Genomic DNA, 23,275 nt, shown 5'->3' on the forward strand with positions numbered 1-23,275 from the left:
TATAGATTAAAACTATTAGGCCATATTTAGAATTTCAACTCATAAGCTAGTTTTACATTTTTCCCTCCTGCAGTTTGACTCCTGGTAACTAAGGAATCTGACTTCAGAGGCAGAAATGTCAGAAATAATTTCCAAGACAGTTTTTTGTATAAACTCTCCAAAGCATTCATAATCTCTTCCTAAAATATGGACGGAACAAAATATGACCCAGAAAAGCAGAGTAGGCCTATTTTAGGGGTTTTGAATTTTGTTTTTTAACAGGGACTATTTGTTGTGACCATTCACCAGTAAAGTCAGGTGTTTTAATTCTAGCTCTATGCATTAGTGGCTAGGACTATAAACAGGACTATAAACTATACAATACAGTGCTTTTAGCCAAAATTTTGTATTTGTTGTTCCTGGAGGAATTTTAAGTGTTCTGTGGGACCAGCCAAAGTCTAATTCAATTTTTTAATGTCTACTGTCAAAAGAGAGATTTCCTGTGGGCACCGTGGAAGGTTTTTAAACTTTGTTTTTTGAAAGAAAGGTAAGTTTTGAAATGATTCAAAAAGTTTCTGCTTGTATGCCTGAAGAAACTCTGAAACTTTCTAAAGAATGGTAGCTGAGAGCTTCCTATGACAAAGGTAATCTAAAATGGCAGCCATGTTATGTGCATAGGACCCTCATGAGCCTCATAAAAGTATCATATATGGGAAAAAGTGAGAGAAAACATTCTGCATAGCATGTTACATTAGAGAAAACTGTTTTTACCATCACTTCAATAGCATATTTTTTCACATAAATTATACAATTTTGGGACATTATCAAGGCCACATATAATTCACAAGAAACGGCTTACTGCCAGAGTGAAAATGGCATCATCTCAAAGGTCATCAACTATTATGAGGAGAGTGGATCCTACTTATAAACAGGGAGGCTGCAGCACAAGACAGGGTACACAAGCTAAGCAATTTACACATTCTTGCTTTTAAAAAAATGAGAAAACAACGTGTTGGAACAGACTTATCATTAGGTAAGTTTTAACTTAACTCTAGAACTAAAAAATCCTTCATCTCCAGTCATACAATCAACATAAAACTAATCACACACCATGATAGATGAATGTACACACACATAATCCTAGGTGTCAGCACACAGTACAAATTGTTTTGCAATTTCAACATGACACCCATATGTAAGTACTAACAACACCATGGCAACACATTACACTCCCATACAGTGACAATGTAGCCATTTATTACAGTATCTTACATTATGAACCTGATGCATCGATGAGAAAGGAAATCCTGCATTCTGGTTGGTCCATATCTCACAGACAGAAGACTGCTAATATAAACAGAAAACTATATCTCATCTTGTAAATATTAGTGCACTTCAGCCATCAAAAAACAGGAATAATAAGTATGAAAAGAAATAGATTGTAACAACATTAAAAAATGAAATTGGTTTAAAAATGGCAGCACGTAAGAGTCATTTTTCTTTTATTTGCTGACAAAACATTTTTGACTGACTGGAAGAAAGTATAGTTTATTTAGAGTCTTCAGAGTAGATTTCAAACTGCACACACAATAAAAATAATTTAATCAGAAATGCTGATGAAATGCAGATCTGTAAATAGAAAAACAGAAAATAAACAAAGAAAATAAATAAACAAATGGAAAAGTCTAGAAAGGTGGCAAAATGAGTTGCTTTCAGTTTGTTTTTTTACTATCCACAAGCTCAGTTGTATTTTATTTTTTGAGTCACATTCTGTTGGCATTGGTGAGAAGGGGATTCATACAGATTTCTTTACATGGATTAGGAAAAATAACAGTGAAATAACCTAAAATTCCATTTGCACTGTAACTATTAATAGAATAGAAGCAAGACAGTAAAATGAAATGATCATCCTCCACCTTCCTCCAACAGTAGCTCCCTTTCATACAAATATATAGGGCCAAATACTGCCCTCTACTGCACTAATGCATCCCCCTGAAGTTAATCAAATGGGCAGAACTGATCTCATATTGCCCCTCCAGGATTTTACAAGCAGTTTTTAACAACAGTAAAAGGATGATACTGCAGTAACTGTAGCAACAGAACCATATAGACATAGCATCTGTTGGCCCATTTAGCATATTTTCTTAGTGAGATGTCATAAAGAAAGCCACTGTGACACTACAAGAAATGCTAAGATAACATCTCATAGGAGCCAAGCAACTAAAATAAGCATCAGACATGGGACTTGCCCACAGTAGCCAGAGCAGGCAAACCCCTCAATGCCCAGCTCAAACTCCAGTCAAAAGATATAATCATAATGGGTCACAGACAATTTCCTTCAATTGGGTTGAAAGAAAGACAGTTTGAAAACTATTGTCCTAGGATAGTGGTTCCCAACTTTTTTTATACTGTGGACTGGTAAACCCATCCACAATCTTTTGTTGGACCTGCAACATTTATTTTCATATTTTCATATTAATTATGTAAATAATGAATATGCAAACATGCAAATAAAATGTTACCGGTCTGCCAAAAGCCCCAGCCCCCAGAGCTGCCACAAAAGTCTGGCTTCAGCTACAGCAGTTTCCACATGTTAGGCAGCTGCTACAGCTGAAGCCAGCTGTTTGGAGCAGCACGGGGGACCGGGGTTGAGGTACACCCTGGCCCTCTGAGCCCCTCAATGGCAGCATGCTACCCCAAAACAAGAAAAGAATCAAATTATAGCCACCCCTCCAATCTGACCAATAGTCTTGGTGTACCCAACTGATCCCTCACTCTCCCAGGCCCCAAAAATCAAACCAAACTTGGGCACTTAATACGAGAGACACACAGCTCTGCTGAAAAGGTTAACAACTATCAACATTTTGCATAGGGATACTGTGGAGGACAGAGAAAAATGTCATCAGCTACTGCCTAATCAGTATTAGCATATGCCCAAAGAAATAAATGCAAGCCATTAACATCACAACAAAACATCAAACTATACATATTCATATGAAATATCATTCCCGAAAAATAGAGATAGGTAGATCACATATATGGGAAGTTTCCCAGATCATTGTCAGGACCCTTTAGAAGCACTGTGTTAAGAAACTTCCATTGCTTCTGTCAATCTGGCTTGACTTACTTACTTTTAGACAGTGCAGCTTAATCCTCTCAGATACCTGTCATTCAGTTAGTGGCCAATCAGACCACAGAACATTTGAGCACTTAATTCTTTCCCAGTTTACTTTCATTCTACTCTCCTTTCCCCTATAGTCTAGTATATCCACACGTTAAAAAAAGTTAGCCCTACTTTCTGAAATACGTCTAAAGCTTGTCTGATAATGTTCCAATAATCTCTAAGAAACATCTGCATTAATGTAACCAAAATACTGGTGCAGAGTGCAAGCATTCTAAGGAAATGCTACTTTTGTTTGTCACTTAGAACATGCTTTTTGTTAGTAGATTTGCAAGCAGTTCACCAGCCTCATTATCTCCATTTTACAGATGGTGAAATTGAGGCACAATTCATGTAAGCAACTTATCCAACACCCAATGCAGGAACCAATGACAGAGTCAGGATTAGGACCCAGGTCTTACATTTCAGACGCCAGAACAGCACTACCCATCTAAGAAATAAACCATACTAACTCAAGGTAATAAGGGAAGGCAGGTGGAGAGGCTGAGAGGAGAAAATGCTGTACACTTCTCTCCCTTCTTTCTGGCACTGCGGACCATGCTCATAAATGTCATCTATGGAGTTCATGACAAATAACCCTTTGCCCCCCAACAAGTAGAGGCTGCCTCTATTAAAATACTGACAGAAAGCTTGTAGTAATTTGAAAACTTGGGAAGGTTTGTCAGGCAGTTACTTAAAAAAATGTCTACTGTAACTCCATCATTCTCCTACCCCCACATAAAATGGCAAATGCTGGAATTAAAAATACTTTAACCTTGGCTATTAGAGAGACAAAGAGGCTGAGATAATATCTTTTATTGGACCAACTTCAGGTGCTCAGAAGAAGAGTTCTGTGTAAATTCAAAAGTTTCTCTCTTTCTCACCAACAGAAGCTGGTCCAATAAAAGATATTATCTCACTCAGCTTGTCTCCCTAATACCATGGGACCAATATGGCTACTACAACACTACATTAACATTGGCTAGTCATGAGTGACTTGAAGTCATGTAGTCTTATTCAGAGCAGGATCTAATCCACACAGGTACAGTCAGAGATACTGATCTTCTTGTCGAGCCTTACGATAAATGAACTATGCCCAGTGCTTGTGATCTACAGGATAGATTCCTGATTGAACTAGTGCAGGACAGATGGATGGAAGTTTGCATCTTCTTTATTCAGCATCTTTGTGTGTGGGAGGAGGGGAGATGTCTCTGTGACTGAACAGATGCTCACAAAGCAATGCAGTGGCTAAGAGAGCAAATGGCATCCTTGGATGCATAAGCATTCCAGTGACACCAATTCTAGTTCTAGAATTTAAAAAAGATTGCTGGCAAATTTGAAACATTTCAGAAAAGAACTCCAAGAGTGATCTGCAGCCTGGAAAACCCACCAGAGAGAGGCTACAGAAGCTCATTCTATTTAGTTTATCCAACAAAAGGTTAACAGGGGACTTAATCACTGTCCTACATGGGGAAGAGATTTCCAAAAGCAGAGAGCTCTTTACTCCAACAGACAATGGCAGTACAAAAGCCAGTGATTGAAAGCTGAAGATAAAATAAATTCAGACTAGAACCAAAGTGACATTTTTTAATAGTGAGAATAATTAACCATTGGAACAGTGTACCTAAGGAGATGGTGAATTCTCTATCACTTGACCACTTTAAATCAGGACTGGGTACCTTTCTAAAAATATGTTCAGAATCAGCTAGTGATTATCTGCATGATACAGGAATCATGGGATGAAAACTCTCTAGTCTGCTATGTAGAAAGCCAGACTAATATGACCATAACAATCTCTTAAAACTGTCTACATTGTCAATCATGTGTGATGCAATCTCTTGAGCTAACCAGAAGAGACTGAGGTCATGTAAGTGCTCTCTTGCAACATGAATACTTGGAGCCTGTAGTAAAATAGCCTCCAAGGGGTTAACTAAGTTACAAAAAGTATAATGGGTTGGTGCCATGTTCCATCCCTCCTTTGCTTCCTGTTTAGTTAGTGGCTGTTTCCTCTTTCTCTTCTGTAGCTGAATAAAGCAATTTGTTCCCAGCTTGCATTACAATAAGTAGGGTGGGTTTCCTGGGCACCAAGCAGTCTCTTTACGGGACCACTGTTATAAAACAGCTGTGTAGATCCTTCTGCTGAGTCCAAAAGCAGTCACATGTAGGAAAGAAAAACTCTGAGGAAGAGGGGAAGGTGAGCAGCTGGCCTGAACATGCAGTAGCATCACTGTTCCTCTCCCAGGCATAACAAACAATGACTATTCAGGTCCATCACTGGAGAGGCACCATGCACAAAAGTTGAAATACATCCTTTCTTACCCATGTCTACAGGACCCAGAATAAAAACTATATGTACATTAACACAAACTACCCAACACTAGCTAACTAACATATTGTAATTCAATTTGGTACTAAAAATAAAGGGAATGTTTGATTCAACCCCCAGAAAATCATTCTGGGCATGAAGAGCAGGTCCTTTGAGCTGCAGCTGGCCATAGAAAGGGATGAAATGGGATGCCTGGGCTTGCATTGTGCTTTTATAATCCAATGAAGATAAACATTCAGAGCAGAGAGGGCTCTCAGGCAGCGACATTGCTTTTCAGAGGGTCACCAAACTCTCAGGATGGGCAAGAAAGAAGGGAATGCATCTCATGATTAGGACTATCCAAAGGTTGCTTTCACAAACAAACTCCTTTGAGCCCCCTTGTGAAAATGGGGGGTGACAGGAATTCTGCCTTCCGGGTAATTCTTCACATGAGAAGGATCTGCAGAAAAGTGACATTTTCCTAAGAAAGCAGTTTGAGCCATGACTACTTGCTCCCGGCATCTGCTGCAGACATATATGTACCTTGTAGTTGTCCTTTGATATAAAGAGAACAAAAGGACTCCCTTGTTTATCTGTGAACCAGCTGAAGCCTTTTGACATTGGACTCTGATCCCCTGATCCCTCAGATGAAATTCCTCTCCACTCAAGCAGTCTGCCTGTGGTTGAGATGAGCTGGTACATGCAGAGAGACCTGGTAGACTACAAGCTGTTTTTAGATTTATTTTCATCCCGTTAAACAGGAGCTGGGTTTCTTCTGGGGGGGAGTGCTTAAGGTTCCTTCTGTTAATCTGTGTAGACTATTACTGCCTTATGCAATCTGAGAAAACATGCCAGTTTCCTCAGAGTAAGATACATCCTTGCATCTTAGGAGTATAAGTGCACTGATATACAGCAAATCTTTTGTAGACTGACCACTTCCCATGATACTTAGTGTTTCCCCCCCCCCCACAAATGCTCCCCAGCCTATATCCTTGCATCTCTCAGTTATTCCCAGACTGGACATCTTTGGAGGTTGTCATACTGGGCTTCCTGTGTATATGCATCTGAATGGTAATGCTATATAAAAGTCAGCAACTGCTTGATGGATTTAACAAATGAAACCTTTATAATCTTTGGACTGAAGAAATTTCACATCACTGTGCAGGTGATGATTTAAGGTGGCAAATCTGGCAGACAATGTGACACTAAGTTCTGAACTAACAACCAACATTTACAATGAGAAGATTTTTTCAGAAAAGCGCTCTACTTCCATTTGAGGGCCTTAGTACTTTCCAGGAGCTAAAAGAATTGGAGACTGTAGCTTAGAGCTCTTCTCTGGACTCCAGAGCTCATTGAAATATTTTATTTTATTAAAATCTGAATTACTTTGTCAAGAGGAATGACCACTCTCCCCGGATCTTCCAGATCATCCTTACAAAAATAATGCCTGTATAAGTGAGAAAATGTGTGAATGAGTAATTATCACCCCTCCATCTTGGTTTAGCATTTGTGGTATTAACTGTATCATTTATATAAATTATTAAAGTGGCACATTCTTCTTGGACTCTGTATGCTGACACAGTGTGCAGATCTAATCTGCATCCCATTGGATTATTTCAAAAAGCAAAAGCGAATCACATTTTTGAAAACATTAGGATTTTTCAACTAGAAATGTATAAGTTAGTTCTTAATTTCTTTTTTATAGTTTTACTTGGCCATATTTAATACCCTTGTATGCAGTGCTTCATAGAAGTGAGTTTGGTGAAAGTTAGGGGTTACAATAGTCAGATCAAATAGTATGCAAAAAGATGACATTCTTTCAGTAACATTTATCATGCCATCAAAATTCTCACATGGTCTTTTTTCCTCTGCTGTAAATTCAAGTTCTTCAAAGCTTAGCTATCTTTCAGTATTTAAAAATATAACACATTTTAAAAAGGTGAAACTCGAATCATTTCATTAGGTTTCTATTGGGGTTTTCTAACATTACATCGGTCTTGTGTTCTTCAGTATTTATATTTTCCATTTGTTGGTTGCATTTTGAAACAGAAATCAAATTCTCAAACAAAAGCAGAGCAAAAGATTTTCATCCATAATGACCTCATCTTCATTTTACCATTTTTAAAAATCCACTGCCATAGTAAAGCACTCTCTGGCATAATGTATTTCACCAACAATTTCAGCTGTTGATAAAACACACTATTCTCACTATAATCCACTGGTTTTTGCAGATGATCAACTTGCACATTGGTCTCTTCCATTAGACATTCAACTTTTAATTTCCTTCATAATCTTTAAATCCTCCAAAGGTGAGAGTGGGGGAAAAGAAAAAAGAAATACAATAGTATAGATAAACAAACAAAAATAACAGACTCATATTTAAACCCCAAACTAGGTTTTAAGAGATATGGGTTCTATTAATGACTCTGCCACAATCTTGCTCTATAAACCCGGCCACATTACAATCTTTCTATGCGTCAGCTTCCCTAGGAGTAAAATGGAGAACATGATATTCACCCATGGTAGCCTCAAGGACATTGTGAGATAAATTCCTAAAACATTTGGAAGATAGTGTAGAAGTTCAAGCTATAAAGAGCAGAAAACATTCTCCCTCAGCTGTTCACAGAAACCTGTATCATCCTCTCTAGCTTTTGTTACACTTTGACTTAACTATAAATAATATTTAGTTGCTGCTAGTAGGCATCGTTCCACTCATGGAATAGAATTCTAAGTATTAGTCCTAAATCTTCAATCAATTACAGATATACCAAAACTTCACATTTCAGCATAGCACCACACTTAATAGAACTACTTTACTTCAAATGCACAATCAAGCTATTATCCTATTATATTACTTAGCTCTTAAGTTTTAGAATAGAGCATCAAATCAAATTATGAAATAAAAAATACCTAGAAAAGCTTAAAAATTGAATTGACATAGGGTTCAACCCTAGGTGAAGATTCACCATCTTCAGTGAATTCCCTAGACCAAGAACATGTGAATTCATCCCCCCCCCCAACCTTTTGAGATATGGAAGACTGTACCTCTTCCCATTACAACAGTAGTCCAATATGCAAAGGCCAGTGTAACAACAATGTCCTGGTCTTGCAATTTTTTATGCATTTTTACTCTAGGTGTTAGAGTTTCTTTGTGGTTTGTAAAATCTTTAGTCCTGTAAAGAGTTGATATTCTAAGCAGCTTTTCTTAAGGAACTTAAGCAGGCTTTCTTTTCATGCCCATGATTTTCCCAGCAAATGTTAGATCTTCTTGAGATTTCAGAGACTGATCTTAACTTCGCTAACTTCAAGAGGACTCTTTCCATTGTCATCAATGAGCTTTTCATCTGGCTCAATCTTTGCTCTGGAAAAAAGCTATGTTTCTACAAAGTTGATCAGTTAGGATTGATGGTAGCTAACATCAGGATTATTAAAAGCACCATAATGTGGGTCCTTATGGAGAAGGTACTGGTCTCCAAAGACCTGCCAACCACACTTCAGAAGCAGCAGTTTCCACTACTATGACCTCCTGCAATGCTCAGCATACTGATCTGTGCTTGGCTCTAGCTGCCAGAAAGAAAGTAAACAATGGCAGTCACATTTTGGAGCTATGGAACTTTTTCTCAGTCCTGGAGGAGGCAGGAAGAAAGGCCTGACATTTGGTTGAATCAGAGTCCCATCTAGTCTTACATCTCCCCAGTTAGGCTTCTTTGACCTTTATGGCAAGGTAAGGCTCCTCAAGTTACATATCTAGTCTGATTTCTAAATAGACTTTTTAAACACAGAGATTAATATTCTCCTCTGAAAAGAGTTCAGTTGTCGGTCAGAAGCTGCCTTTTGCTGACCTTCAGGAATCATTTCATTGATTTCCCAAACAAATCAGATTTCCATTTAAAGTTTAAAGTAATCTTGAGTGTATTTAGAGCTACACTAAATATGTTAATTTGATCACATTCATCTATAACTTGCAGGCTTAGCACTAAATCATCTTCTGTCTCCAATACCAATAATACACTAGCCAGTCAGTCCTATCTTTATAAGTTTCACAAAATCCTTTTCACAATCATCTGTGTTACATTTTGGCAATTTCTCTGCTCAACTCCCTAGGACTTCCAAGATTTTACAGTTTGGCTGGGAATTTAGAAGACACCAGATACCCAAATCCCATTGAAATTTAATTGGATTTGAAAGTCCAAATTGCTTAGGCTCCTTTGAAAATCTCTGTGTTATTTTTTTTTACCCCCCAGAAAATAAGTCCTAATCTGATCTCCTGTACAGCTTGGTGGCGGGTTGACCAGTGTTAAACAAATTTAATCCAATCTTGTCAATTGGGCAAATAAGTTCCAAAGATATTTAGAAAGAAATAAGATCTGAGTATGATTTAGGAAAATGATGTAACCATTTTGTCCTCTAATGCATTAAATGGCCTTATCTTAGCAAAAAGCAGGAGGATTGATATCTAATGCAATAGCATGCTTGATGATTAATACATAGCATATAGTAAAATATGTGGGGGTACGTCTACACTACAGCGCTAGTTCGAACTAACTTAGTTCGAATTAGTTAATTCGAACTAAGCTAGTTCGAACTAACGCGTCTAGAACTAAAAACTAGTTCGAACTAGCGTTTTGCTAGTTCGAACTAGTAAGTCCACATTGAGTGGACTCTGAACAGGGCTTAAGGATGGCCGGAAGCAGTGCCGGCAGGGCATAAAAGGAGGACTTAGAGCATGGAGATGCTGTCTCAGGCTAGCCGAGGGCTGCGCTTAAAGGGTCCCGACCCCCACCCCGGACACACAGTTCTAAGGGGTGCCCCGCTTGCAAAGAAGTTCTGGCTTGGAGTGCCCTGAGTGCCCACACTGGGCACATCACACCACTCGGCCATCAGCCCGGCTGCACTTGCCGCAGGCTGCCATCTGGGGAGAGGGAGTAATTGGGGGGCTGCAGGAGAGCTTCCACCCCCAGAAGCCCGCAGAGCCAGCCCAGTCCTCCCCATCGGGGGCTCGTACCCCATTCCTCCCTCACCTCCTTCCACTTACCCTTCCCTAGCCCCCCTTCTTATTGATGTACAAAATAAAGATAACGTTTCTTCCAACATTGACTCTGTCTTTATTGAAAAAAACTGGGGGACACTGGGAAAAGGAGGTGGGAGAGGGGAAGAGAAAGGCTGGGAGAGGGGAGGGCAACTAACATGATCAGGGGTTGGGAACAGGTCCCAGATGAAGAAAGGCTACAGAGACTGGGGCTGTTCAGCTTAGAAAAGAGGAGACGGAGGGGGGACAGGATAGAGGTCTCTAAAAGCAGGGGTTGGGTGGAGAGGGTGCATTCAGAAAAGTTCTTCCTGAGTTCCCATAAAGAAGGACTAGAGGACACCAAAGGAAAGGAATGGGTAGCAGGCTTGAAACTAGTAAGAGAAAGTTGTTGTTCTTGACAAAGCAAATAGTTAACCTGTGGAACTCCTTGCTGCAGGAGGCTGTGAAGGCTACAACTAGAACAGAGTTTAAAGGGAAGTGAGATCAAGTCATGGAGGTTGGGTCCATGGAGTCCTATTAGCCAGAGGGTAGGAGTGGTGTCCCTGCCCAAAGTTTGTGGAAGGCTGGAGAGGGATGGCACGAGACAAATGGCTTGGTCATTGTCTTCGGTCCATCCCCTCCAGGGTCCCTAGGGTTGGCCGCTGTTGGCAGACAGGCTACTGGGCTAGATGGACCTTTGGTCTGACCCAGTACGGCCATTGTCAGCTCAGGGCTCAGTGTCGGGGGTCTCAGTGGACCCCCTTGATTTTCATGCACACCTGGTCCTGGGTGGCCAGGCTGGCAGCTCTCCTGCCCTAGACAGCCACTTTCCTGTGCCTAGTGCGGAGATCGTGGACGAGGTCCACGATGTCCGCACTAACCCAGGAAGGTGCCCGCCTCTTGCGGTCCAGGGCAAGCTCCCGGGAGCCGCCAGCCTGGTCCCGGCAAGAGGGGGTGGGCTGGGGGGCATCGGGTGGGTGGCTCTGTGCCGTGCCAGGTGCAGGGTCTGCTAGCTGGGTGCTGGCAGGCTTGCACCTGGCACGGGCACCGTAGCCAGCCCGTGCCCCTTTAAGGGGTCCGGGGCCGGGAGGGGGGCATAGAGTTTCCCTGGTGTTGGCCAGAGTGGCCACCAGGGAAACCTGGGGAGGGCTAGCCTCCCACTAGTTCGAACTAAAGGGCTACACAGCCCTTAGTTCGAACTAGCTAGTTCGAACTAGGCGTTAGTCCTCGTAAAATGAGGTTTACCTAGTTCGAACTAAGCGCTCCGCTAGTTCGATTCAAATTCGAACTAGCGGAGCGCTAGTGTAGCACCTATTAAAGTTAGTTCGAACTAACGTCCGTTAGTTCGAACTAACTTTGTAGTGTAGACATACCCTGTCATATTAATGACAGAACAATTAGAGTGCATGGATTATTTTAAAATACATTATTTGAATTTAGATTTTACATTTAAAGCTCAGAATAGGCTTATTGGAAAGTAATATAATCAAAGAAAGTTGAGAAAAGAGCTAAAGTGAACAGTGTGATGGAGCCACATTTTTTTAGTAAGCTATAAATCTGTAAACTGTCATTCATTCAGTAGCTTCTCTTCAATGTAAGTTAAAATGTGCCCATTAACTAAGTGATGAAAAATACATCTAAATGCCCCTCAAAAATCACAGCACTGAAGACTTGCCCTGCCATCCTTATGTACATAAATCTTTCTATGATGAAGTATATACCCCTTGAATAGAACCTGGCAGAGAAAGGATCAAGGGGAAAAGGAAATATGAAAACTATCCCCGGTAACACAGTAGAATATTAAAGGAGTTGTCTCTGAAAAGTACTGTAGCTGGGGGCAAGATGCTTTCAATAACTGCTTACAAAGAAGTTAGTCTAGCACAGTGCAAAGGCATCTACACGTTTGGATCAGAAGAAATGCTAGATACAACAGAGTGCAGCATGTCCATGCTTGGGATCAAACTGAATGTTTTACTTTCATGAGGAATTTTTGGGAAAGACTAAAGATATGGAACAGCCTTTCGCTAGGAATACCAGGAACAACAAATTAACCAGTTTTAAAACTGATCTTAATAGATTAATGAATAGCTTACATCAGTGGTTCCCAACCTTCTCAAGACTACGGATCCCTTTTCAATCTATTACAATTTTAGAGACCTTCTCCCAAACAATATATCTGTTTTCAAACATTCCATTACTTGATAATCATTTGAAATGAATAGTAGTTCATGTTAGCTAAACAAATATAGCAGTATTGAGAGAGAATGCAGGGTGTTCACATTGAAATGTAACAACTTTGGGGTACCATATATTTTTATTGAATAAAATTGTATTGGATCCACCTATCCATTTTTGCTAGATGCCCAACTAAACCCTTCCCACCACTCTAATAGCTTTTGAACAGTTAGGGTGTGTCTAGACTACATGCCTCCTTCGACGGAGGCATGTAGATTAGCCAGATCGGAAGAGGGAAATGAAGCCGCGATTAAAATAATCGCGGCTTCATTTAAATTTAAATGGCTGCCCCGATCTGCCGATCAGCTGTTTGTCGGCAGATCGGGGGAGTCTGGACGCGATGCCCCGACAAAGAAGCCTTTCTTCATCGACACAGGTAAGCCTGGTTTCACGAGGCTTACCTGTGTCGATGAAGAAAGGCTTCTTTGTCGGGGCATCGCGTCCAGACTCCCCCGATCTGCCGACAAACAGCTGATCGGCAGATCGGGGCAGCCATTTAAATTTAAATGAAGCCGCGATTATTTTAATCGCGGCTTCATTTCCCTCTTCCGATCTGGCTAATCTACATGCCTCCGTCGAAGGAGGCATGTAGTCTAGACACACCCTTAGAGTGAGTTGACGTATTCACATCACATGATTGTTTCAAAAAAGAGAAAAAATGGTAAAAAGTAACTGACCCATTTGTAAAGTGACTCCAGAGGACAGTCACAGATTGCCAGGTTCGGCACGGGCTGAGGGACATGCAGACTGCAGGGCACAGAGGTTCTCAGCTCCCATTAGCTGCTGTTTGCAACGCCGGACAAAAATCTCCTGGTAGAAAGTCCCAGTCCTACAGTGGGCTCAATTCTTACTTTTAAACTTTCCGTGGACCCCCTTCAATACTGTGGTGGACCACCAGGAGTCCGCAGACCACAGGTTGGGAACCACTGGTCTTACATGATGGAGTGGCCTATGATAGCAGGGGACTGGACTTGATGACTCAGGAGATCCTTTTCAGTCCTACGTTTCTCAATAAATTTAATTTCAACAAAGCATTTGGGGTACATGTCAAGATGCTGAGAAAAAAACTGAATTAAAATATCTACTTTGAGACAAAGCCCAGTTTCACCTCTTAAGAGCATGACTCTGTCGAACTGAATGATCAGCTCATGGAGACATTGATATTTCCATGATATTCCTGAAGAAAGACTTTTTTCAGATCATTTCCTGAGGAAAGATTTTATGATCAGCAAATGCTATATTGTATTAGAGTGACCTGCCCTACGCAATTTGTATATGGCAGTAATGCACCCTTATTTTCCTCATGGCTTCCCCACATCATTGGTCTGTGAGGAGGCTTTATGGAGCCACTCTTCCTCGTAGATGCCCATGAGTTGTGTATACACCAATACCCCAGAACCAAATGCAGAGCTAGCAGAGAACCCAAAGAGATTTGTGTTCAGATGCGAACACAGCAATCACTCCAAGCTGTGATTTCATCCTGGATCTAGCTTTTTTCATTTGGTACCTACAGGAATCCTAAGGGATGACTAGTACCAATTTCTCACTGTGATAGTGAGAGAGAAGGGGCAGAAGAGCAGTCACTGGATACCAACTCCCAGGAAAAAGAAAACCAAGTGTCTTTTCAAGTGCATTGAAGCAGTAGAGGTACCAAATGCCCTGTTCTCTACTTGGATACGAGGCACATATCATGGCCTTTCAGGAAAAGCAATTGTAATTTTTTCTGAAAAGTCCATAGGTATCTGAGAAAGGGATGTTTCAAACCTCTCTGCAGGATCAGGATGTTAACACGGGAAAAGAGGAAAGTAAAAGGGAGGCTGGCTGGGCTGCTAAAATGGTACTTAAAAGAAAACAATAGAGCCTAAAAGAGGAAGAGGGGAGAGCAAACAAAGTAATAAAATGTGCACAAATCAGTCTACTCAACTACAAATAATGAGATATTTCATATTCAGATATCCAAGTTTTATGATCTTCAAAGACAGGAGTGGGCAAATAATTTTTGATACGGGGCCACTCCAAGATTCAGGTAAGTGGTTAAGGGCCACACTTGTCTGTGGAGGGGGTATGGGGTCTGGGACAGAGGCTGGGTGCAAAAGGGAGCTCAAGGTAGGGGACTAGGATCTGAGACGGAGTTTGGGTGAAGGAGGGTGTTGTGACCTGTGATTGCAGTGCAGGGTCTGGTAGGGGATATGGGTGCAGGGGAGGATTCTGGGTTGGTGGAGGGGTGTTGAAGAGGGTGCAGTGGTGGGTGGCAGTTGTGACCTGGGGCTGGAGGGAGAAGGGTGTAGAAGATTTGGGTTGTGACCTGGGCCAAGGGATTTAGGTACAGGGTTGAGGAGGGGATACAAGTGCAGGAGAGGATTCTAACCTGGGGAAAGATTTAGAAGAGGGTGCAGGATTTGGGAGGGAGTTGGATGGTGGGAAAGGGTGGGATGTCCGAGGCAAGCTCTGGCTGGGCGGTGCTTATCTAAGCTACTCCTGGCTAGCAGCACTCTCAGGAAGGATTCCACCCCCGCAGCCCCAGATTTCTGGCTGGTTGTGCATGGGGCTGTCTGAGCTGCAGGGAGGGAGAAGGGAGGAAGAGGCTTTCCTTGCTGCCCTTGCTCCCTACAAAATCTCTCAGCTACTACTGGCTGGAATCTGGCCAAGGGGAGCTGAGAAATTGTGCTGCACTGCCCTTGCCCACAGCAAAATCTCTTAGCTCCCATTGGCCAATTTCCTATTGGCTTGCTGAAGCATCTTCCTCCCTCTCGGCATGCAGAGAGTCACAGGAAGCAGCTAACAGCACTGCTCCCTGATGCAGGGGCAAGTGTGTACCAGGTCAAAAGGCTTCACAGACCAGATCCGACCCACAGACCGTATCTTGCCTGTTCCTGTTCAAAGAAGGCCTTGGAAAGGGTTCAGAAAAGGGCAACTAAAATGATTAGGGGTTTGGAACGGGTCCCATATGAGGAGAGGTTAAAGCGACCGGGACTTTTCAGTTTAGAAAAGAGGAGACTGAGGGGGGATATGATAGAGGTCTATAAAATCATGAGTGGTGTGGAGAAGGCCGATAAAGAAAAGTTATTTATTAGTTCCCATAATAGAAGAACTAGAGGACACCAAATGAAATTAATGAGTAGCAGGTTTAAAACGAATAAAAGAAAGTTCTTCTTCACACAGTGTGTAGTCAACCTGTGGAACTCCTTGCCAGAGGAGGCTGTGAAGGCTAGGACTATAATAGAGTTTAAAGAGAAGCTAGATAATTTCATGGAGGATAGGTCCATAAAAGGCTATTAGCCAGGGGATAAAATGGTGTCCTTGGCCTCTGTTTTTCCAGAGGCTGGAGAGAGATGGCAGGAGACAAATCGCTCGATCATTGTCTTCGGTCCACCCTCTCTGGGGCACCTGGTGCTGGCCACTGTTTGGTAGACAGGATACTGGGCTAGAAGGACCGCTGGTCTGACCCAGTACGGCCATTCTTATGTTCTTATGTTCTTTTTTAGTAATAATTAAGCACAGGCATAATTCTGCCCCCCACTTCCTAGACTTCAATCAAATTTCCCTTCACTGCGAAAGCATAGCAGATTGAAAGCATGTTTGTACATGTAGCAACTTTCCCCAGCTCTGTTTTTGGATTAGAATAAGAGCCCTAATTCAGTAGGATGAAATTATACAACCGCCAAGTTTTTCTTTGAAATAAAAATCCAATTTCACTTTCCTAGAAGTGTTTGCCTTAACAAATGGAATTCATCAACTGATCTTGGATTCCCAGGTAGCAGATGGGCTTCATTTTTCATTTGCATTTTTAATTGCTTTTTCTCTACACGCATTTAACAAAGAGGTTGCAGCCTTTTCTCAGTGATGTAGACTATTACACAGTTATTTGAACAGTCTTTGCCACTTTGAACTACTGAAATACGCTCTACTTTGGGCTATGCTCGAAGACTACTTTGAAGCTTCACAGAGAGCAGAATGTAGCAGCCGGCCTGCTTAGTGAAGTGAACTGTTCATGTTACAAATGTGCTCCATGAACTGCACTAGCTTCCCATCTGTTTTTGGGTGCAATTCCAAGTTTTATTTTTGATCTACACTGCAAAGCATTATGATTTTGGACTTGGTATCTTTCTCCCTCTACACCAAGAACAGCAGAGATCATCCTGAGGCATTTTTGCTTATAGCTTAGCTTTATTGACCTTTTGAGTGATACAAGACTCATCTTTTTGGTCAAGCATATGCTTGATTTAAAATCATCAGTGCATTTTTTATGGTTGATTGAAGGAGTACAGGGAAGGGGGCTGGTTTATTCTGTTGACAGTTTGATTTAATGTTGAGATGTATTTAGTGCAATGGTCATAAGCATGTAAGTCATTCTATATACATATATTACAAACCTTTTAAGCATGTCCAAATAAACTCCAAGATTACACACTTCCTTAGAAAATGGCAGGCACACTCAGTATAACAAGTGTGTTTTCCCTGCAAAACTGTATCATGATTGTCTTTTCTTTAGCGAGGGCCTGCCAGCTCATTTTTATCTTGGACACTCTCTCAGCCAATGTTAGGAATCCGTACCATCCCACAAAAAGGAGAGATGAAGCCAACGTCTTCTGAATACTGATGAAAACACAGTCTAAAATTGAATTTCCTCTCAGGAGCTTTTACAGCTGTCTGTGTAGAACATGCAATGCAATCGACTACAATCACAAGGAACCGCTCAATAGAGGACTCTCATGGAGCAGAAGCTACTCCTAAACTCTGCTTTGGAGTGGGATAGAGTCAGCAAAGAATAACCTTATTCAGCTATTCCAGGTCCCACAGACATATCAGCAGCACCTGGGCTGCTACCAAAAAATCTGCATTATGTTTCCCCATGAAGAGAAACTTAAACAGGACAGTGATGCCTTTAACATCAAACAGTGACTTCTTGAGCAAGGGCCTGGCAATTGCATGTTTAAGGCTAGTGAATACCTTGGCCTCCTGTAAGGAAGTATAAACAATCCCCACTAATAACTAATGTCATCCTGATGCCCTTCCTCAGACAGGAAGGTGTGGATCCATTTTACATGGAACTGCCCAGATCAAGCACATTTCAAGATTAGAGCCCTAATAATTTTCTGTGTCCTGTTCTAACTTATTTCTCTAAAAGTAAAGCTGTATTCCAGAATTTCTTTCCTTACTAATTTGTATTTCTTTCTTTCTTTCTTTCTTTCTTTCTTTCTTTCTTTCTTTCTTTCTTTAAAAAAAAAAAAAAAAAAGGTTCCTTACTATGGGTGTGTCTAGAACTACAGGGGTTTTTTCGAAAAAAGTAGCCTTTTTTCAAAAAAACTGCCCCTGCGTCTAGACTGCTGCTGCGTTCTTTTGAAAGTAAATCGAAAGAACGCAGCAGTTTTTTCGACTGCGGAAAGCCTCATTTTATGAGTAAGAATGGCTTTTTTCAAAAGTGCTCTTTCGAAAAAAGGCGCTATGTAATGCAAACTGTGCTTTTTTGAAAGAGAGCAACCAGACTGACTGGGTGTTCTCTTTCTAATAAGCGGCTTGCTTTTTCAAAAGTACTGGTTATAGTCTAGACACTCTCTCTCAGAAGAGGCTTTTTTGAAAGTATCTTTCGAAAAAGCCTATTTCAAAAGAGGCTTGCAATCTAGACGTAGCCTATGAGTTGGAAAATGTAGGTCCTGAACTTGCAAAACACTCATTCATAAGATTAACTCTTTGTGGGATTGCGAGTGTTATTTTTAAGAGTATAAGTCCCTGAAAATGCAAATAGGCACTTAGTGGGATTTTCAAACGCAAATAGGCATGTATCTGCATGTATCTAAATGCATTTAAAAATCTGGGCTTAAGAGTCTAAAATGAAATATATACACATACTTTTGAAAATATTATAAATATATATAATAAATAATATAAAAAACCCAACAAAACAGGTACTATATTTGCTGATTTGGATCTGCCCCCAATATCTGACTATGAAACAACGACCGGATTTAATTCTTTGATCAACAGTATGAGTACGAGACCTTACCTGTGCCATCTGCCTCTCCAGTTTTGACCGGGGAATATCATCAAAATAATTTTCATTTCTTCTTCTCCTTGCATCCCCCTGCATGATAATGTGAGGAACGTCTAGGGAGCCACCAGTAGTGTAAGTGCTTTGGCTAAGTGAGGGAGACAACTGAGGAGGAGTATGGTTACCGCTGGGTTCCTGGATAGAAATGGAAAATGCAGCATGGTATAATACTATTTTTATGTCTTCAAGCAACCTGTTTAAAATTATATTTGAACTACTGTCAGTACAAAATTTAGGACCATTTCCCGAAGAAAGACTTTATGATGAGTGAATGGTACAGTGGGTCTGGCCCACGAAAGCTCATCATCTAATAAACCATCTTGTTAGTCTTTAAAGTGCTACATAGTCCTGTATTTTCTATTAGACTGTGACTTGCCATACACAATTTGCATATGGAAGTTATGCACCCTTATTTTCCTCATGGCTTCCCCACATCACTGGTCTGTGAGCAGGCTTCATGGAACCACTATTTCTCCTTGTATATACAAGCTGATGGAGATGGGCGGAGAATGGACAGAACCTTGGCTCTGCTACTTAGTGAGTGCTGCTGATCCAGAGCAAAGAGGGGAGTAATTTGCTACTGGGACAGGATGACAGAAAATTCCATTCCTATTTCCCAACTCTGAGTCAAGTCCTCTCCCAGAATTGCTGCTGGGAATATGCAGCTACAGGCCAGCCCTTGTCAGCATGATTGATGCCTGAACAATTTGTAAGGGTCAATATACTACAGTAATTACTTGTTTAACACGTGTCCGCTTAACACGTTTTCACGATAGCACGATTTTTTTTAGGGAACGTTTTTTTAATAACATGACCGTCCCTGAAATAACACGGAAGTGCTCCGGTCACCCACTCTCTCTGCTGGGCTGCTGTGAGCCTCATGTGTGCTCGCAGCTCCAGCCTTCACTTGTTAGCAGCCGGCTGCTGAGCACAGGCAACTGCCTTGGGACCGGGACATAAGGTTGGGGGAGAAAGGGGACTGGGTTATAGCAGGGAGAGGAGGAGTTTGGCTCTGGAGAAGGGAAGGGGAGAAGAGGGAAGGGGATTAGGTTGGGAGTATGCCCCTGTGACGGGTCTGCTGGGACCCACACTGCATCCGGGAAGGGGGAGTTGGTGGGGAACAGGGTGGCGAGTGGCGAACCCTCCGCTGCTTTGCAGGAAGGTGGGGGAAGCCCTGTGCAGCCGTCTGGGCACCTCATCCCCTCTTGCAGGCCGGTGGCTGGGTTTCCCCAGCCAGCCTGTCACCGGCGGTTGCATAGGGCTTCCCCCGCCTCCCAGCAAAGCGGCAGAGGATTCGCCGCTCGCCGAGCCGTTCCCCACTGACTCCCCCTCACCAGAAGCAGTGCGAGTCCCTGCAGACCTGTCACAGGGGCATACTCCCAACCCAATCCCCCTCTCCTCTGCTCCCCTTCCTTTCCCCAGAGCCAAACACCTCTCCTCCCTGCTGTAACCCAGTCCCCTTACTCCCTCAACCTTATGTCCCGGTCCCAAGGCAGCAGCCTGTGCTCAGTGGCCGGCTGCTAGCAAGTGCAGGCTGCAGACAACTCAGTACCAACAGAAAACTGACTTTGACACCACCGCTTGAAACACAACCCCCACCTTTTTCCATTATTTTCAATGGGAAAATTGACCCCGCATAACAGTTTTTGCTTAGCACGATCATTTTCTGAAACATATCTACCGTGTTAAATGAGGAATTACTGTATCACTTTGGAGAAGCCAAGTAGTCTCTACTCAAGCAATGTCTTCCCTTGTTGGGACAGAAAATGAGTGGGAAGAGACATAAGATATATAGGCTAAGTCTACACTACTAAGCTTTGTCAGCAAAAAACTTAGATTGACACCAAAAAGTCAACACAACAAAAATCTCCAAACAGAGTTCACTCTTCTCCCTTTATCGACACATCATTGACAATGTGAGCAATGCACTGTGGATGTGTGTTCCACCGTGCAGTGTTGTGGGAAAGCAGAGCTGATCCTTGCACATCTTGAGATTCTCTCCACGTTCTCCCACATATTTTTCAGTTGTTCCCCTTCCCTCTGTAGCACCAGTCTGTTCCTAATGCAGTACAGAACAGGAGCATTTCAGTGATTTGTTCTTTGTTTGTTCCCCAAAGGGAGCAGCACACTCAGCTGTGAGATACTTCCTGGAGCTTTGAAAGGAGACGTTGCATGCCTGCAGGGCAGCAAAGATCAAAACACTGAGCAGAGCCATCAAGCCAGGCATTGTGGGATACCGGCAGAGCCAGTTCTGCTGACAAAACAAACAACAGTGTCTACATTAGCTCTTTGTCAACAATAAAATGAGGGGAAAGGAAAAAGTCTCCTGTAGAGATAGAAGTTTTTTGCTGGCAAAACTGGGCATTTTTCCTGACAAAAGTCACATTGTGGTGTGTATGCTCTCACTGTTTTGTTGCCAAAAGGCAGTTTTTGGTGACAAAATTTGGTAGTATAGACATGCCCATGCTTTACTTACAATTTGTAATGGCCCTGCAGAATACAGTTTATACAGGAATATTAGAGAGAGAAACAGAGCACAGATTACAACTCCTAGAGCTCCACTAAACATCAATAATCAGCATCTACCCAGCCTGTTTACGTGTAACAGATGCAGGACACTGTGGTCTTGCTTACACTGAGTAGTTTGGGAATTGCAACCTTCAAATACACTCATCAGCATGCCATATGTCCAAACACAGAATTGCAAACACTAGTGCACAGGTCACATTCCAGTGAGGTTGCACTTGCTAGGAGGAAAGCTAACAGCATGCTCTCTCCCACCATGTCAATCTGCATTGGTACTGTACTAGCGACAGCAAGTATTATAGCATAGCAACTACACTGTATCAATTCTTCTTCCCACATCTGTCCCACAATGCACTAGTCACTTCTTAAGTGGACTCTGGTCAATTTTCTGGACTTTGCTGTAGGGTCAAGTTCTCCAGAAGCCCTTCTGTCTCCATGTATGTATCCCTTTTGGCAGCATCCACTCTGTGCAATCATCAAATGTCAGTGTTAGCTTTCCAAGCTGCTTTTGAATCATGTTTCAAAAGAACCTTAAGCTGGCCTGAAGCACACAAGAGTATTTGTTTAGATCTGGGATGATAAGGAAATACAGTTACAGGTGAACTGCATTATCGGGAACAGTCTGGTTTCTGACCAGGTGTTGAGCAGATGGTCTAGAATGGGATCACATGTACCTGGAAACAGTGCAAGGCAAAGATAAAGATAATTTTTTTAGGCTGTCAGTTCTTTGAACCAGGGACTGTGCAGTTTATGTGTATGAAGCATAACAACAATATACATATATCACTAAACAGCAGTGAGCCTGAAGGTACTGTACAATAATGCTGAGATACAAATGGCTGCTCTGATGCAGGAAGGAGAAGCTACCTTTGATTGCTTTAGAGTAATTAATTAAAGTGGATTCTTGGTGCAGAGTCAAACGACACTGTGGACTGCACCAAGGAACTGTACTTCAACCTACTGTGAAACCAGGAGGAGAGGAAGGATGCCTGCGGTGGTCTAATGTGTTTGGTTGCTCTTCCAATGGAAGGTTTCTGCTTGGAGAAAACCATTATAAGCCTCCACATTTCATACTGTATCTTTTTTACTTTTGCTTCAATATTTACAAAATAATGTTGAAACCTACCATTGGAACTAGAAACACTGAAGTGGTAGTATGTGGCTCTTAGCCCAGCTAAGGCTTATATTGACATCCTTTTAGGGATAATCTTCACACAAGAAATGGTTCTTTCAATGTCCTAGAGACAAACAGATCTTCCTACGGCAGCAACTCTACATCTCACCTTATTCAAATTATTTTCAGCTTGAAATAAAATCATTAGTGCATATTATAAGGTAAATGCTATACTTATGTTTTTGTCTGAGTATTTCTATGGTACAGTATCCTCAGCTATTGAAGGAGTAAAATACTTTAATCCAAACTCATGTGTTTTCCTTTAGGGCTCCCAGTGAAGACAATTTTACTGTAAGGTGGGGAATAATATTTAGTTACTGTCTTCATCAGTAATCTTAGCTGTTGGGCAGAGAAATATTTTTCATCATCCTTGATTACACAGGAGGAGATGTAGTGTACTTTTCACAGTACCCCGAGAATGTACAATGCCACTAGTAACATAGACTTCTCCACCAACGGAATCGAAAATATCCCCCTCTCTAGAAATAGTTTTCCAATCCAGTGCATCGAACCCACTGAGATCAGAGTGTGCTACTTTCAGCCACTGGCTATTTCTTTTTTATTTTAGCACTTGCAGTGTGCCAGGAAACCATTCACACAACAAATCAAGATATAAAATGTAACTAAAAATATCTCTAGGGCAAGACATCATGAACTCAATGACACTTTTGCTAGCACGACATTACAAACAGGTTTTAGGTATCTAAATCCAAGCATCTGGAGATAGCTTTTTGCGAATAAAGAGGGTAAACACAGGGAGATCATAGAATCAGTGATTTTCTATTAAATTAAGATTATAAAAGGCAGTATCAGCTCCCACTTTGGTTTTACTTTCTCCT

General features: G+C 41.7%; 1 protein-coding gene across 10 annotated transcripts in view; it reads right to left on the bottom strand.

Moving 5' to 3' along the window:
• ANKS1B (ankyrin repeat and sterile alpha motif domain containing 1B) overlaps positions 1–23,275 on the bottom strand; it is an 821,971-nt gene that overhangs the window by 57,659 nt on the left and 741,037 nt on the right. For 5 of the 10 annotated variants that reach the window (XM_075933932.2, XM_075933918.2, XM_075933961.2 and 2 more), the window contains 2 exons: positions 18,692–18,871; positions 1,252–1,326 (listed from right to left, as the gene is read on the bottom strand). In XM_075933932.2, coding sequence (XP_075790047.2) covers positions 1,252–1,326; positions 18,692–18,871 — 255 coding nt within the window. The remainder of the gene's footprint in view (positions 1–1,251; positions 1,327–18,691; positions 18,872–23,275) is intronic. The other 5 variants (XM_075933985.2, XM_075933942.2, XM_075933966.2 and 2 more) reach the window with 2 other exon arrangements.

The sequence above is a fragment of the Pelodiscus sinensis genome, chromosome 1, assembly GCF_052426305.1.
Source record: "Pelodiscus sinensis isolate ZL-2025 chromosome 1, ASM5242630v1, whole genome shotgun sequence".
Lineage (NCBI taxonomy): Eukaryota > Metazoa > Chordata > Testudines > Trionychidae > Pelodiscus > Pelodiscus sinensis.